Source organism: Perna viridis, chromosome 14, assembly GCF_037379345.1.
Source record: "Perna viridis isolate PV_CMFRI_1.1 ecotype Kerala chromosome 14, ASM3737934v1, whole genome shotgun sequence".
In the NCBI taxonomy this organism is placed as follows: Eukaryota; Metazoa; Mollusca; class Bivalvia; order Mytilida; family Mytilidae; genus Perna; species Perna viridis.
In genome coordinates this window covers 17,050,184-17,067,910 of record NC_142458.1, presented here as the reverse complement: position 1 = coordinate 17,067,910, position 17,727 = coordinate 17,050,184, and the positions used below count along the sequence as shown (strand labels likewise).

The 17,727-nt window shown below is 34.8% G+C and overlaps 3 protein-coding genes across 6 annotated transcripts; 2 read left to right on the top strand and 1 right to left on the bottom strand.

The window, feature by feature from the left end:
* The first annotated feature begins 133 nt into the window (after window positions 1-133).
* Window positions 134-2,090, top strand: LOC148598429 (uncharacterized). The gene is made up of 2 exons (XM_088562005.1): window positions 134-358; window positions 591-2,090. Exon 2 carries the CDS (start codon window positions 655-657, stop codon window positions 1,696-1,698), a length of 1,044 nt encoding a protein of 347 aa, XP_088418131.1. The 5' UTR covers window positions 134-358; window positions 591-654; the 3' UTR covers window positions 1,699-2,090.
* Window positions 2,065-12,202, bottom strand: LOC148598428 (uncharacterized). 2 transcript variants are annotated; one of them, XM_088562011.1, is made up of 3 exons: window positions 11,799-12,202; window positions 5,167-5,316; window positions 2,065-3,485 (listed from the first exon to the last, which is right to left on the bottom strand). In XM_088562011.1, the coding sequence occupies exons 1-3, from the start codon at window positions 12,064-12,066 to the stop codon at window positions 3,334-3,336; spliced, it is 570 nt and encodes a 189-aa protein (XP_088418137.1). In that variant the 5' UTR covers window positions 12,067-12,202; the 3' UTR covers window positions 2,065-3,333. The 2 variants fall into 2 exon arrangements, with proteins under 2 accessions (XP_088418137.1, XP_088418138.1); XM_088562012.1 differs by lacking the exon at window positions 11,799-12,202 and adding an exon at window positions 7,870-8,620.
* A 2,828-nt stretch (window positions 12,203-15,030) lies between these two features.
* Window positions 15,031-16,902, top strand: LOC148598427 (uncharacterized). Of its 3 annotated transcripts, none has more exons than XM_088562008.1 (3): window positions 15,031-15,162; window positions 15,308-15,640; window positions 16,203-16,902. In XM_088562008.1, exons 2-3 carry the CDS (start codon window positions 15,320-15,322, stop codon window positions 16,560-16,562), a joined length of 681 nt encoding a protein of 226 aa, XP_088418134.1. In that variant the 5' UTR covers window positions 15,031-15,162; window positions 15,308-15,319; the 3' UTR covers window positions 16,563-16,902. The 3 variants fall into 3 exon arrangements, with proteins under 3 accessions (XP_088418134.1, XP_088418135.1, XP_088418136.1); XM_088562009.1 differs by having other exon boundaries at window positions 15,078-15,101; XM_088562010.1 differs by lacking the exon at window positions 15,031-15,162 and adding an exon at window positions 15,173-15,182.
* Window positions 16,903-17,727: the final 825 nt, after the last annotated feature.

The window sequence follows — 17,727 nt, the reverse complement described above, 5'->3', positions numbered from 1 at the left end:
TAAAATAAACTGTACCACAGTGACACATAAAGTAGAGTGTATTTCCGAGTTGTTTTAAAAGCACAAGGGCGACTAATCCTTCTATTTAGGATAGTTTTTTTTTCTAAAATAAGACAATTGATTGCACATCAAATGCACCTAACAGCACGTTATAGCTACTTGGTCGAAATTACTCGCGGACAATTATACTAATTATCACATCTGGGACCGTTTCTAATTGTTTCAATGACGGGAACACATTGGATAATTGATTTCATAATGAACCAAAAATGGAAAGCATAAATGTGTTTTAGATGTGTATGATATATAATTCATGGGATATTACACTAAATGTAGTTTATTTTCCAAAGTCGTTTCAGTAAGTTTGTATCAACTACGATTGTTGTTTTTGTATGAAATGCATTAAGATCTTACATGACAAACATTAATTACAAGTATTAAATTAGATGTGTAAATGTACGTGTAGGTGTTCTCAGCACAGTTTACTAATATACAAGACGTATTAATATTCTGCCATTCAAAAACTGCAATGGCAAATCGAAAAACTGAATGTCTCGTATTATGTGTTATTTCATTTTTTTTTGTTTCAGACACATTGAGAAGCACAAGATCTAAGTGGACCGTGAACCAAGATACAAGATACAAGGACCTAAGATGGCTCTTCCTGGAAATATGACAGACAACGACAATCTAGAAGTAACGAAGTTTAAACAGCACTATCTTCCTTCATTTATCATGTTGATCATTTTTTGTGTTATAGGAGTTTTTGGTAATGCGCATGCCTTTTTTATTTACTTCTTCCGGTATAAACCTATTACCTGTCGTCTGCTTGTCCTATGGCTGTCCTTCGTTGACATTATCGTTTGTTCTCTTTGTATCGTATTTGAAATCGTCATCATGAGATGGAATATGTCATTTACTTGTGATATTTGCTGCAAAATATTTCGATTTATTTCGCAAGCACTTCTCTTCAGTTCTGTGGTCATATTAGGAATTATTGCTGTTCATCGGAAGCGGAAGCTAGGAGATCCACATGGGAAACAGTTTTCTTTCAAGGAAATAAATACGTTCTGCGCGTGCGCATTGGTAGGGTCGGTGGCGATATCGATTCCTTCATTATATTTTTCTACCACAAATATTATCCCGCCCTACCAAGGACATCTATGCACGATAGGAGTACTGCATTTTAAAACCATTGGATTTCAGATTTACACAGCTCTTCAACTGTTGGCTCTTATTGTTTTGTTTATCATTATCTACATGGCGTATAGCAAGGTACTAATTGCAGTTAACAACCAAATATGCCAAAGAAATCAACAACTAAATACCAAAGGTAAAGATTTTGCCAATAATTCAAAAGCAGAAGACACACAAGGACAGGGGAATGAATTCGTTGATATTCTGAGATATTCAAGGAAACTTATATGTATATTTATTTGTATTACATCATTTTCATTCGTCGGATATTTATCGTACAGTATAATCACATTGATTGGAGTAATTAACCTTTCGTTTTATCAAAGTAACGGAACCCTGACCGCCATTTTGTTCCGTGGTTTGTATTTGAATAGTGCTATTAATCCAGTTGTCTACCTTTTCCTGGACAGTAAGTTTAGAGCAGAAGTTAAAAATATCTACAGAAGACTATTCTCGACGGTTTTGTGTAGGGAGCAAAAAAGTGTGGAAATAAGCAGCTAATGTGGTTAATATACGACAGCGGACATAGGATAAGTGATTAACATCGTGTTCCTTTATGTAACTGCACTATATAAGTGTCACATAAAAAAAATCAACATTCGGGCTAGCCATGCAGGGAGTGTATGTTAGTAATATCAAGTCCCTCTGAATAATCTACATACAAACGATCCTTATAGAAATAAGACCCTTATCAAAGAAATTGTCAAGTAGAATACAAGTTGGCCAGGAAAAACTATTTCGGAGAAATTTTGTTTAAATGGTGTTTGTATTTCTCAAAGTATGAAGAGCAAAGAATGTTAAATGCATATGATAAAATGGTGATCAATGCCGTGCCAGTCAGTAGGATTGGGTTAAATACAAAAGACCTCTTCATTAAATTTTAATCAAAATTCTTTTAGAATTAATTTGGAAACAACAATAAATATGTATTGAGCCTCCACGCTTTAACAGTAAAAAATCAAACGTTTTACAGGGCACAGCTTGATACGACCAAAGAAGTCGAATCCTGAACGGTTGGGGTAGGTATGGACACAATTCAAGGTTGATTAAAGATTTGTTTTGTTTTGTTTTTTTTTTTTTTTTGGCGATTATGTACTTGATCCCAGATAAGAATTTTTCCAGAATCGAAGTGGCCCCCGATTGGTAACTTATTCCTAAATGGTTACAGTTAGAAACGTGTTTTGCTGGCTCTTCATTCCCAAACGATTTAAGTAGTTGTCTTTGTAAGAATCATGCAAAATCTGAAAAATGTGATACACCCTAAAAAAGGCTACATATTTTTAGTTTTGAAGTTGTTTATGGGTCTATACTATGAAATGTGTAATTATTCATTCAAATCTGCCTGCTCTTAAGTGATAATCAACATTGAAAATCTAGTAGATTCTATTGTATTTGAGCGTCATTTACAGAGTTATGAACTTATCTCCCTTAATTTTGAAATCTACAGTGCATTCTATACAATTTTCTTCTCCTAAGAGCACAGGTTATATGAAAAACTGAATGTTAATTTCTGTTTACTATGGAAATTCGAACAAAATATCAAAAATAAAAATATGTAGGTTTTTTACCCATGAATCACATTTTGCATGATTCTTAGCTGGAGTGCTATTTAAGTGTTAACCTAAAAAAACAGCAATCAACATCATTGAATTGCATATGCTTCTGCTTGAATTGTATAGTTGAATTCTATGAAATGTTTGGATTTGAGCCCTTATTGGCCCAAATTCCTAAACGGTTGAGGACATAACCTTCAAAATCAATATGTAGTTTGGAAATTAGATGTGAAATTTTACAAAGATTAAATATCTAGTATTCAATTTACAACACGAAAATCAAGTGCCAATATACGGGCGACGACATTGCTACACCGTTATCCGACGGCATTTTTTGTCATCAGTCATAACTAATGTTTAGTCTTTATAAACAAATATTATAACATTTCCTCGAGAGAGAAAAAGAAGATTTTCTGACCTATAGCTTTATCAATAACCTTCAATAATAATGTTGTCTATCATCGACCAGTCGTTCACCCTCAATGGAAGTACAATCCGTTATATATGTAAGACGGTTCAATATGGCACTTAAATGGGGTTATCGCCCCTTTGTGGACAAGTAAGGGGTATTCAATATAAGTCTTTATGTATCCTGCAGGTTCATATTTAAATGCACAACCATAAGAATTCCACTCCCTATGTATAGTATTCCCGCCAAAACTGTCACTCCGTACGACCAAGAAAGGTCACGGTTTTTGGCGCCGTAAATGACCACGCCAAGTACTGTAAAACACGCTGAAACATAAAAAAGAAAAAAACATAAAGCATAAAATAAATTAGTGTTGGTTACAAAAGACTGAAAAAAAAAACATAACATAATTTTATTACATGTATCTCGTAAGGTAATGCAAGACTAGAATAGACCGTCACATTTCTAGCATTTAAATCTTTTCTTCAATTTTCTTCAATTTTCTTCAACAACAGCAAAACAATATATAAAAATTGAATCAAACATATGCAAAATCGGAAAACATCAGATTGACATTTACTTTAACGGTTTCCAAAGAACAGCGAAAACGATTCCTGAGCAGTGGCGAATCCACAGAGTGGGTCCAGAAAAAAAGGAGTTTCAGAAATTTAATATTTGATATGTCTTTACCCCAAAACAATGCCCAAAATTTTCCAACAAAAGGGGTTTCCATCTCTCGGACCCCCTGGATCCGCCATTGTTGAGATATTGTTTTTCTTCATCCGAAAAAAATCTTTGTGGCAAATTTTACACTTTTCTGCTTTCTTACTAGTAATTATCCTCGTAAAGTATAACGAAATACTTTACCAAAATGTTTTGTAAGAGGAATTGTTCATACATTTTAAATCTAAAAGGAGGCTTTAGTGGGACACCGCTTGACCGGTTTCATACATTTCTAAATACATTAAATAGTGAAACATATAGTACTTGCGAAAACACATTTTGTGAAGTCTTGAAAAATATATAATCATTACAGTTGTATCTCAGTTCGACTTAACAAACGATCCAACTACACAGCTTGGCAAAGTTCTTACTCATTGAACTAATGCTCTGAAAAGTAATCTGCAACGCAGGAGCGCTTTCGCGAATTCAAAGATTTTACACGATTTGTTCGACATCATGTGCACGTGTTTTTCAACAAACGTTCGGCATTCCAATGAGAACAAATTGTGCTCCGCAACTCGATGACCAATTAAATTAATCCCAAAAGGCTGATTTTATATATAGCTGATCTGATCTAATTCCCTGCAGCGCCAGTGCATGGAGTTTTCATACCACAACTCATACATGTACTTTACGACATAGCTTGCCAAAACTATGAGGATTTTTTGTACGGTACTAGACTTCTTACTATTAAGCTTCTGTAACAGGATTATATTCCTACAATATTATAAAATCACCACTACATAAGTTTTATTGTCGTTTTCATCAACTCGTGGATCGTTAGAGTGGATCCATCTACACCACGAGAACAAATTAGTTCACTGTGTCATAGTTTTCCTGTTCTTTTTTGTCTACCCCGGACGTGACATTTTATGAGCAAATCGGTGGGTGTTTCTAGAAAAACGGAGGCGGCCTTCCCCACCAGTGCACTTGGTCCATACTCCCAATTTTAAATGGAGTTCGGGTTGCTGATTTACTTCTGTTTCTTTGTACGTGTTACTTTCAACTGTTTTTTATGTTATTTGTTGTGTGTGTCTATTTCCCCTGTTTGGCCATGGAATATATTCTTTTGATTTTCGCTCGAATCTTGGTTCAGATGATTAATCTTTTAATTAATCAGCTGCTTTAACTCGGTGCAATTGACTGAGCACGTTTGGGGGTATGCAAAATCTGTGAGTGAATCGGGTCGAGTTTTTCAGTTGATTTATGATAATTCGCCAATTTGTCCATGTACCTTCCACTAGTTGATTAGGGTAAAACAAACTCTCTACTTGTACTTCTTACCTGCAACAAAAGTTGAAATAACAGCTAGTATAAAAATAGCTTTATTCGTCGTCGACGGTGGGTGGAAAATAAAAAGAACCAACAAAACTAAGCCGAGGACGGCAGCAAATAGTCCTAATGTTTCTAATGCCTGAGTGGCTTCAAACCAAGCTGAAATAAATAATGTCAGATGAATGGATATGGAGAGACAACTACCCCCACCTGGATGAAAAATATCAGCTCTAGGCCATCCATGGGTCTTCAATGAACGACGAGGGAAATTGTATTCCTGTTAAACCAATGCATACCACTAAATGACTTACTTCCTTCTCGAATGGTCATAATGCAGTACTCATGGACAATATACCCTCTTTATACCCCACTACATGAGGTATTATACGATACCCTCCGAAAAGTTGCATATACGATCGTCCCTCTGTCCGTCCCCGGCAGTTTCCAGATGATAACTTTAGGTTCGATTGTGATATTAAACTTTGCAGTTTTTGATTTTTTTTAAATACATATTAAGTTTGAATGTGAAATTGGTCGGGTTATTTACACGAAAGTTATGGCCATTTTAAGTCGTTTTACCCCCCCCCCCCAAAAAAAAAAAAAAAAAAAGAAGGGAAAAAAAAGAAAAGAAAGAAAAGTAAATTGCAGCTTAAAACTGGCTATTGTTTCATGTCCCATTAGATGTCCTATTTGTCAGAGTTCCTGTGGTTCAGTGCTATATGTCTCAGAAAATGTTACCAGGTGGGGATACGAGGTTTTAGAATTAAGCGCCGAGCGAAGCAAGATCAGAAATTGGGGAAATAGAGGGGATAGAATTTGTGAAAAATCTAGTAAGATTTCATACATATACAAATTCTTTTAGTACGACAATAAATGCCATTAGTTATTTTAACCACTATCAAGGGAGCATATGATAAAGATGCCAATGGAGTAACAATTAAGTAATAATGATAAATGGCAGAAAACATTGACATTTTAGAAGGAAAGGTTCAGTTATGGAAATAATATGTATTTTGTTCCTCAGTTCATAGAGCAACAGTTAAACGATTCTACATTTGCAGACATCGATAATCATAGTTATCGCCCTTTGAAAATACATGAAATTTAGATTTTTTTATCTATGCAGTATTAATGATGCATTTTTTAAAATAATTCCTATCAGTATCATGTACTTTTTATATTTGCATATGAAACTGGAACATAAAGGTGTAAAGAACAAGTATAATGGTTCAAAATTTTGAAACTTTTCCCATAAAACTACAGTCACAGAATCATCTTAATCGACTATAGTCTTGGTCTCTATACATACATTTGTACAACGATACAAATGTGACAGAACCATAAAATTCTTTTGGGATACAGCTGAACTTGGTATTGGTCCGGCGTAGTTATTAAAAATATATAATCTAACCCGTTGCAGAAATAGATAGCCCGGATTTTCTCGCTGCATTGCACTACAAAATGTCAAGCTCAAATGAACGATCAATTGTAAAACAAAATACAAGCTACAAACCACTAATTCAGATTCCCATTACTCTCTATGTTAATTTGCTTATTTTCAGGGGATCCTCAATAGTTTACCTTAAGTTTAACCTAACCAAAACTATATGTCACTTGAAACATACACATGTACTGCTATGTCACTCAAAATGTCACAAGAGGTTTACTACTTAGTACTTTGCAGTGCAGCATTGACACTCGGAACTCGTCAACCCTAAAAATAGCCTGGGGAATCCTAAAAATTCTTTACTTAGACCATCTTTATTTATAGTTCCACCAAATTAGTTAATTCAAGTTTGAGGCAGCATACTTTGGGCTCAAAATTATCAGAGGTACGTTCCTAATTGATAATGAAATTGGTGGTCTGTAACCTACATGCCATTAAAGTAAATCAACTTCTCAAAACTGTTTTGAACAATAGTTTTTTTTTTAAATGAGCGATATTTAAATTGGTCAAATTTTGAACGAAGTTGCTAAATAAATAATACAAGACTAAGTTGTCAGTAACTTGACTAAAATAAGAAACTTGAACGACCAGGCCGTGGAACAGCGGTAGACATCATTCCTCAAAGTCAGGCGCGTAGCTGCCATTAGGCAAAAAAGCTTTTGCCTGCACTTAATTTTGCCATTTTTTTTTTGGAGATAAAATACATCCAGGAGAGCTTCGGGGGGGGGGGGGGCCTTCGCCCCCTGGACCTGCTTGGGGCCTTAAGCGGCCCCGAGACCCCTGCCGTAATTTTGCCTACACTTCAATTTGGTCTCAGCTACGCGCCTGAAAGTAAAAATATTTTTCCTTCAGTTATAGTCATGTAAGAATCAAGCAATCGGTGAAAAATGGAAAAAAACATCATGATTTTGATAGTGTAATTTGACTATTTTAATCATCAGAATCAAGGAAAACAGACAAGATTTTCCTTATCGTGGTGGACCATTGAGTTACGATTTCATTGAAATGCACTGTAAATGAACATTTCAAGGGCAGAAAACTCTGTCAAAAACTTATTTTTTCTTAGATTCTATTGAAAAATTAATGCACAAAGCCAGTGATGCAGCGATCAAATAATGGTCTTTTTAAATAGATATTACATTGTCAGACTGGTGGGGTTTTGACGTGCATGTTTCTGATTTTTCCCAGTTTATCTGATTCTTACAAAGACTTGCACTTAAAAAGGCAACTAAAAGGTTGTCATCTCCATGCACTAGTAAACAAACCTTCGTCCCGGCAATACTTCATACAATGAAATTTGTAGCACCAATTCCATAGACCAGAGTTGGTGAACTTGTATTGTGACCAATAGGGAGAACCAAATCCAATAACATGGCATAGCAATCCAAGGTCAAAGGTAAAGAAGAATGTCCTTATCAAAAGAACTATCTTCCTAAAGTCGTACATGGTAAATTGTGTCAGCAAGGCTCAATTAACTGTCATTGAATCAATCCCTACTATCCCTTCCATTTTAATCCATGGCAATATCACTGAGAAATAATGAAAAACCCGGAGACAAACGGATTATTTAAAGCAGTGATTATTCTTTCTCGTAATGCTCTTCTCCGGTGACCCACAATTTACACAACATGCATTTTATATCATAAAAAAATAGTTTATAAAGCGAAACTTTACATTACTCCAATCTATTGATATCATTCAGTGTGGAAATTGTCACATTTCTGTATCTAAATTTCCTATTCTGTTTTTTCAAAGAATCAAATCTGATTTTCCTCCTAGAAATTCTATATATCGTATCGCTAAGGAAACATCAAACATGTCCCACTATCACATTAAATCTGTAGCCACTAACATAAATTAAAAAGTCACACGATTATAGTTACATTTAACATGTAGGAAGAAATCCAGACACAAACTCCGGCGGAACTAACAACTGAAACACTAATATGTCAGTACATATTTTGTTACAACATAAAATATTTTATTCTTTTGTTAATTTGAAATAACAGGTAGATACAGGTAAGGAAAACAAATGAGTCTGACATCTGACCTTGTAAGACAGGTGTGGGAGACAAATGAAACTGACAGAACTTTATGTCCCCAGGGCCATGTGTAACAGACAGTATCTCTGCATACACACACTTGTTGCGTGTTAACCTAACGACTACACCCTTTGCGTAAATCTCTACACGTATAGATGAATCAGATTTTACTAAGAATGGACCATTATTTAAAGCTCTTTATATGCAACATTAAAATTTTATACTCCTAGATAATTTGATAAACTCTCGGGGTGGGGGTGGGGGGTGGGCACGCCAATACTTATTTGATAGGGGGTGCCGCTGGGATTCTGTAACCCCACCCTATTCATATATTTTGCTTTTGAAAAAATGCAGATCTTTTTTTTAATATCTCGTCAGAAAAAAGATAATTCCATATATATAATCAGAGTTCCCTTGGTTATGATACACTAGGACGTCTGTTTGTCCATCTGTCGGTCTCCAAACGGTTTCCAGGTGATAACATTCAGAATTTAAGATGTCGAAGGATCTGTTTTCAAACTTTGTGTTTGATCTGATTTACAACCATTTTCAGTCGTTTTTACCCACCGACCCCAAATAATGTTAATGAATTGAGGTTATCTTTCTTTGAATATTAGGGTATCATTAGATGCACTTCATACCTTGCAAAAGTTTCACTTTATGTATATCTACATATGATAAATGACGCCCAATACTTTTAATAGTTTCATCACAATCATTTACATGGTTTAAAAGGAGTTGCACTAATAAATATCTGGACGAATGGACATGATACAAGTAGTTCCTATCAACCTTGTTCGCGGTGGCCCGGGGTGTAAAACATTTAAATAAGAATTGATACAACACCGGGTGATGCAACGTACTCGATATTTTTGTGACTGAAAAATGTATTCAATTCATACACATCTTTACAACGAAGTTATAATAGATAGGGAAATATTTATTCGAAAACTTCATTTATAACCGCCTCCCACAGAAGAATGTTGTAGCCCTTAATTCTTGATCCTTCAATGTAAAACTGGTGATGAGTTTCATCCTTTTTTTTTTTTAATGTGATTAAAATATGAGATATCAACAGTTTTTAAGACAAGAAACACTGTAATATTATTCTATTATATAGTACTAACCAACCATTCGATCAACCAAAGAGGGTATCACCCCCCCCCCTTTTTGGACTTTCTATTTTGGTCATTTTTAGAGTGTACTTTAGACTTAAGCACTCAAAGCCATGGACTTAACATTTCAAAACCGCCGTACTTTGCACTTCAAATTTCATGGAATTTGGACTTGACTAAAAAGTAAAATTGCACTTGGGACTTCACCCAAATCATGGAGTGTACAAACTATTGCACTTTAGCATGAAACAGGAGAATTTATAAAGCAATCTATAAAACTGCCAAAATGAGGTCCATGTCTACCGTGAGTTCTTTGCTACATCTACATATATAGTGTTATCGTCTTCGTGTTATGTATTTTGTATTTGCTTGACCCATGTGGATGTAATTTTGCAAATACATAAATAGATTAAAATATAGCATCTCATAATAAGCATGTATTCACGAATTATCTTGATGCACACAAAGAAACAACTGTTAAAAATCATACTATATAAAGGTTCATATAAATATTTACATATTTTTAGCGAGACCAGACAGGTGTCAAGAAAAGATGATGACCAAAAATGTACGAAATTTGGCACCAACCATTTTTATACTGAGAAGGGCCGGGATTTTTTTTTAAATAATATTCCAAATTTAAGCAAAGATTTATTACTTTCTCAGATATGGACAGAAAAAAAGTATTATGATTCAGTATACCTCCCATTACTTCAAGGACCGGTCAAAATTTATCGCCACATAGGACCGGTCAAAATTTATCGCCACATAGGACCGGTGCAACAAAATAAGAGCCTACATAAAAGTTGCAACCCTATGGCTATCTGACTTGATAAAAAATGATGTCCTATGTCAACTTGGTAAGAAAAGGGTTGGTGTCCTATCATGGTTTTCTTAAAAAGTTTTTATTTGAAAATATTTTATTAACACATACAGTGTATTAAAGATCTTACAAATGAGTTATTGATATAAAGCTATTTCTATTTTAATACATATACAGTGGCGGTTCCATTTGGAAAATTGCAATTTTTAAAAATTGTTCAAGATACCCTCAGAATGCAGGATTTGAGATTTAATATTTCAAAATGTTACATGCCCCCAAACCCCCTAGAAAATTCGGAACACTTCGTGGAAAATTTTCTAACTCAAAACAAAATTTCAGGCCCCCTCGAGAAGAAAATGGTCTGTGCCTTAACAAAATTTTCAAATAAACAGGTAGAGGGATTCGCCTCCGAAACTAACCCCCACCCTGGATCCGCAATTGATAAATACATGTACATGGCTATTTAGAATACTGTAGACAATAAAATATCTCCTTACCAGTGGCGGATTTAGAGGGGTGCAGGGGCTGGCACCTAATTTTTATAGGAAAATTTGTAATTTTATTTGTAAAATTGACAAAAAAAATTGCATAAATGTCATAGCACCCCCTTTTTCTGGGAACCCTGGATGGCACCCCTTCTTTTCAAAGTGTCTGGATCCGTCATATAGAAGCATGTAAAATACTAAAAACATGTCCAACTCACATTGTACTGATTACACGTACATGCATGTCTTTAAAAATATTTTAAGCGTCAAGGATAAATCACTGTATTTTCGTTTTCGATCTCTTCCGCGTTTATTTCGTTTTTACATTTGTTTACATTTTCATGTTGTTTTTGTTTTTTTGTTTTTTTGTATTTATATGATTATTATTTTGTAGTTATGTTACGTTTTATCAAAATAAAACAATACCATAGTAATTTTGTCACAGAAAACCTCAATTATCTCATTACTTCTAACCTATGAATGTTATCGCTACGAGAAGTGTTCTATATTTGTATCATTATGAATGATTTTACTTATTTAGCCCACACAAGAACATAAGTTTTTGTTATGCCAACTAACTTTAATATGACTCAAAACACTCAATATTCACCCCTTTGTAGATGTTTTTCGTGTATCACCGTCACCATCTTGAAGTTTTTGCTGCCAAGGAACAAGATTATGCCGCCCCCCCCCCCCAAGAAAATCACAAACCTCATGCAAACAATTTACCTGCATCATACGGAAGATATCGACAATATCTTTGCTTATTAAGACCACACAGAAGCCACAATCCGTTGTGGTAGAAGTCCTCTCCATAGGACCAGTACGTCGTAGAAAATCCCACTAAATGCACGATCAAAGAGCACACAAAAATATTCAGAATAATATAAATTAAAGTACAAAACTTTGTCCCCCATTTCCCACAGGCAGGCATCGTAGTAACATCACGATTGTAACACAAAATACATTTCTCTTCGTCTGCAGATTTATCGGCCATTTTGAAAATTAGAAAAACAGCTTTCACTATACCGTAACGTGCATGTTGCGTTGATTCGTGCTACTGAGAGCTAATTTCAAAAGCCTATCAAATTACCACAAAGCACACAGAGCGTAATGAGAAAATTTGGCAGTTTATATCATTAGAATAACCGGATGTTAAAACAGCTACTAAATTATTTTGTTTATTGAGAACGGTTCTACAGGCTGCATGTAGCTGGTTCTCATCCAACATCTTAATCGTTAATAAATGCCATTTTCATCCTAAAATTAACTCAGATTATTTTTTGAAATAATGTTTTGCAACAATATTCGAATCTAATTAAAAGATCAGAATATATATCAATTTATTTATTACCAACAAATTCCAGTATCATTTTGAAGAGCAATTAACTCAGTTATTAAGCGCTATGAAATGAAGTTACGTTTACAAAATGCATACGAGTTACTCATCTAAAGGAACAAAGCAGAGAAACCAAAGCAACCAATCGGACTTTATTTTGAGATTTTTGAAAACTAGAGCAGAGAACACAATAAACAAATACCGTCCCCTATGCACTGTGTCCCTATGACACCTGTATACTATGACAAAAGAAACTTCTATATCATGCGTTGAAGTATAACATGGTAGCTCTTATTTATCAGGAGGTAATATATACATACTCATTTTATTTTTTGTTCCGCTTACATCTGAAAAATTATATTATTCTCGTAACATTCTTACTGATAATTGGAGAACCTTGAAATTTTCGCGTGTAATTTGTTTTGTTTTGTTTTGTTTTTTGTTTACAGTTTTTCCAAATCATCTACTTTCGTGCATGAGTATGTTATCTGCTTAGAAAACGGACCATGCACCTGTTCATTAGGATCAAAGGTGTTTATGGATTTGTTACTAATTGATAGACGCATTAGAACAGAGTTTGGCCCATCCTTCGCATGCCGTTAATGTGATGTAATATGAATTCGAAGCATATTAATTATACATATGCAAGTGCAAAAGGGGGGGGGTAATCATAACAATTGTAATATCACAAAACGTTAAAGATTCAAAAGAAATTAAAGCTAGTGAACTCATGAATTGATCTTTGAACAAAATTTGAGAACATTCCACATCATTGTCGGGACATGCTCAAAGAACCCCCATCTTTTTTTTATAGATCGTCAAAATAAGAAAATCGTTATGGATGATATACCACAAAATAATATGAAAGGTCTTATATAGTATCACGGCATACATGTCTACATCTACTGCATCTTTTCAGATCTGTCTACAGCTTAAGCGAGAAATTATGAGTTTTGTAAGTGCATAATTTTGCCTGTGTCCATCCTATGAAACTATTACTGTTACAGATGTCTGTAAGTCAGAATTATTGTCCTTTCAGTGACGTCATAGGTAGACAAATTTTCCTTTAGACATTATCATTTTATAGGAGCGCAATGTATGGAAAATAAGTGATAAGTTAAAATACATGTAGGTCGACCAACCACAGGAGGCTACCGGAAGTTTGAGAATCATGGGCCATTTTATCAAACATTTCTCGGTTTTGAAGAATAGTTTGTTACTAGTGAATTTCCCCATTTTTTATTCCGTTTGAGGGACATAAATTGTTATGTTAAGTTCCTGGGCATAGACGGAAAGGTGTTACTCCAACCGCCAATTAGTTTGTTCATCGAAAAAGTTCTGAATCTGCCCCTGTAGGATGCGCGCACAGATCGGCTTATCCGATTGTGTAGGGTCACCGATAAGTCAGGGAACGTATGTCAAATCAAACCAATGTACATGCATTTGGCGTTTTCTTATCTACAGATTGTACATACATGTAACTCTCAAGTAATCTTTTAATCCTTTAAAAAATCTCCTGTTGTTTCCAAGAACTTTATGACGAACCAGCATGGAAAATCTAAAAATCTATTTATATGCGTTTTCTGTTGAATCTAACAAATGGTTACATTGGAATGTAAAATCCACTGTCGATACAAAAGTATTTTTATACTATTAAGGATCTCCAAAAGATTGTAAATTTATTCAATGTTTACTCAAGGTTTTTTTGCAGAATTTTCAAAGCTTAAATTATTTAATTAGTAAACAATAGGAGATCCAGAAATTTATTTTAAAAAAGGGGGGGTCCAATCGAAGAATTTACAAAAGGGGTGTGTATCAAAACTATCATTTTTGCTCACAACTAACATAATTTTCCAACAAAACTGGGGCCGGACTTTTTGGCCATGGGTCCGCCACTGTATATAGCATCATACCTGCGATTGCGAGGTTTCACTGGAGTATAAGAATGCAATCGTTCGTCCGTGTGGCCGTCCGGTTGTGAACCTTCCAGAATTAACATTATTCAACAGGTTTTGGTTAAGTTTGGCTCTTTAATACTTTGACTTTAATTCGTCTAGTTATTATGGTTTGTGTTATTGTTTCTTGACTGTGAGAGGATGCCACGCTTCCCTCTGATCTTTGATGTTCGTTACTTTTCATCGACAGACAATCTGTACTATTACCTTAATTGCAGACAAGGAGCCATACAAGGTATAGGCGGAACAAAAGAGTCCCCGCATGACCCAACCCCCTTATAAAATTGATTTTTTTTCTTTAATGTTATATTGTTCATGTTAAAACATTGAAAATTGAACAGAAAAACAGTTAAGTTCAATAAATAAACCAGAAAGCGAATTCGTACCAAGCAATGTACAAACACAATTAAGTGAACATGATGCATATTTATTTTACATTAAGTTGGTGCCTTGCGTAAGGATCCCTTTTGTAAATCTCTGGAAAGGCCACTGCTAGGTTTTTATATGAAATGCATTGTTATCACCCCATCAAGATTATCTAATAAGTACCTGATACGGCCAATCAGAGTAAATCCGGGTTCGCGCGCGGTTAAAAGAAAATTTTCCGAATTTCCATGAATAGCCAATTATACTATACAAACTATACAAATATTTGCTTCGAGGTTATGGAGTAGAGTACGTTCGATATAAAACACGGAAGTTGATTTGATTGGCCAAAGATACACACCAAGAAAAACAGTAAAACTTCTCTTTATTTAAACGCGTGTCTATATTTTCATACTTAAGTTACATTCGAAAGGTAAGTGACGGTTTAATAACGCAAGTTTTATTTTATCTACTGAGTTTCTCTTTCTAGCGGTGGACAAAAGTATTTCAACTTAAACCAATATCATTGTCAAAGTCTGAAAGCTTCGATCTGCATTATTTCTGGTTTGTTTTCACAGGCTGACAGAACCATGACACGACAGTCTGTTAAATGCAAATCAGAGCACCCAAAAGGTGATACCCCCGGCGTTATCATTGGTGACCCATCCAAGACGAAAAAGGGAGTGGTTGTACTTCAAGAATGGTGGGGTCTGAACGATCAAATCCAGGATGAAGCCGAACTCATAGCCAAACAAGCCGAAGTAGTTGCGCTGGTTCCTGATCTTTACCGAGGAGAAAAGGCTACCGACAACGAACAAGCTGGGCATCTTATGAACAATTTAGACTGGCCAGGGGCAATAAAGGACATCAAAGCGGCGGTGCTTCATTTGAAATCACTGGGCTGCAAGAAGGTAAAAGGATCTATAATAAATTGAGGAATTTTTTTCCAGTTTGCTTTGTCTTATACTTTGAAAACGTCAACATTGACATAAGTAGGGAAAACGTCTTTATACCATATTGTCTAGAAATATCTACTTAGATCTTTACTACTAAAAGTTTGAAAAGAAATGCAAGTAAAAGTGAATATAAGCACTTTCCATGCTTAAGTTTCATCATATTGTTACTTTGAGAAAAAAGAAGTATGCCCGCGAGTTCAATATTTTAAAAGTCAATATTCTAATAGGCACTGTTTATTATCCTTGTATCTGTATCTAACCTTGTCAACGGCAATTTCTGTTGCGTTCATTTATTTCAAAAAGAATTTAAGCGACCAAAGTGGTGCGGAACATGAATCACATAAGTAGGCCTAAGTTTCATTTTTAATTTTCGGATTGCCAATTGTTGTGTCCAATGCAAATTTATGACGGCACTGTGTGGGTGCCTTTGACAACCTAATTGGATTAGCACTTGTGTACTTATTGTAAATTCAAAATCATATGTTCATCTTCATTTAACATAATATCAATTTTGCAGGTGGGTGTAACAGGCTTCTGTATGGGAGGGGCATTGTCTTTGGCGGCTGCGGCAAACATCCCGGAAGTTGATGCTGCGGCTCCCTTTTACGGTATTCCTGGCGATCAACTGGCGGATGTTAGCAAAATTAAATGTCCGTTACAATGTCATTTTGGTGAATTAGACAAAATGGAAGGTTTCGCAGCGCCAGGCGATCAAAAGAAGTTAAAAGAGAAACTTGACAGAGGAAAAGTGAAATACGAATTTCATTCTTACAAAGCCGATCATGCATTTACTAACACTTCCGGTCCAAACTTCAATAAGGAGTGTTGCGATTTAGCGCTAAAGAGAATGTGTGAATTTATGAAGAAAAACTTGTGACGCAGTTGTCTTTTTCTTTACATACGTTACACATTCTTAAGCATAGTTTTAACAAATAGTTCTTAAAAACGAGCTTATATATGTTAGATTATGATTTTGGAATAGAATGAAATTGATCAGAACAATACACACAGAAAGGAAAATACCGGGAATTTTGAATTTGACAGAAAACATTCTTCTATAGGCATTGTACCTTAGAAAAATATGTGTTTGTCAACATTTTTTCGCGATTGAGCCGCCATTGTTAAATTACTTTTTGTGCTTTATATGTGAAGTATGCATAATTATTGTTTTGTTTGTATTTTTTAAAATAAAATTCGCCACGCGTATATGAATACAATGTGCTTTTCATATTTTTTTATACACGTTATAAACAAAATCGTTCGATTATCAATGCGACTGCAATATGGTCATTAACAAAAAAAGTATTTCCAATCCAATAAAGTGTTGTTTGTCAAAATATTTTCAAAACTGAACGTGCACGTCCGAACAAAGAATGTGTACTGACGACAAAAGCAGCATCAACTGACAAGTTTTCTAACAGCATAAGACTATAAGATTTGATTCATTATATAAGGAGCTTTTAACTGAATATGAAAATTATATTGGTGACATTACAGTACGAGCTTAAAATTGTTCGAAAAAATCAAAATCAAAATTAGATTGTAGAAGTTTTCATGCTTGTTTGCAGGCCGAAAACATCATGCTGTTTCTTGAGTGTGGACGTTTAGTTTTTTTGATGTAAATTAGATATGGCCGAATTTTACAATTTCAGCATGCAGTTTTTGTAAATGACGTATACTTGTGGCCCACCATTGTGACGCCAATGCAATGAAATAGGTCACAAAACATCCAATTTTTCCCCATATATTTATTAATTAACTAAGGTTTGAACATTTTTTAAGTTGATATTTATGGGTCGTATTCACAGCCTAGCCGCAGTAGCATTGGGGAAAGGGAAAAAAGAAAACATTTTTCTTTGAAACTTAACAAACTGTGTTCACCTCGGTAAGTACCTGAATGGATAATTTTGAAATATGTACAAGTATCAAAGCACTTCTCTACTAAATTGAATATTTTAATTTGAAGTCTGTCGGGTAGAAAATAGCCCTTTTGCGGTAAGTTGGTGACCATGCTCAATATACACTTCCGCGAGGTAGGGCTT

What these genes read in the sequence shown, in the direction of transcription:
- LOC148598427 (XM_088562008.1), top strand. Translation starts at nt 15,320, where the DNA reads ATGACACGACAGTCTGTTAAATGCAAATCAGAGCACCCAAAAGGTGAT. An exon ending in AATCACTGGGCTGCAAGAAG is followed by an intron (nt 15,641 to 16,202) that starts GTAAAAGGATCT and finishes TCAATTTTGCAG; the next exon opens with GTGGGTGTAACAGGCTTCTG.
- LOC148598428 (XM_088562011.1), bottom strand. Translation starts at nt 12,066, where the DNA reads ATGGCCGATAAATCTGCAGACGAAGAGAAATGTATTTTGTGTTACAAT. An exon ending in ATATCTTCCGTATGATGCAG is followed by an intron (nt 5,317 to 11,798) that starts GTAAATTGTTTG and finishes TATTTATTTCAG; the next exon opens with CTTGGTTTGAAGCCACTCAG. An exon ending in TATTTCAACTTTTGTTGCAG is followed by an intron (nt 3,486 to 5,166) that starts GTAAGAAGTACA and finishes TTTATGTTTCAG; the next exon opens with CGTGTTTTACAGTACTTGGC.
- LOC148598429 (XM_088562005.1), top strand. Translation starts at nt 655, where the DNA reads ATGGCTCTTCCTGGAAATATGACAGACAACGACAATCTAGAAGTAACG.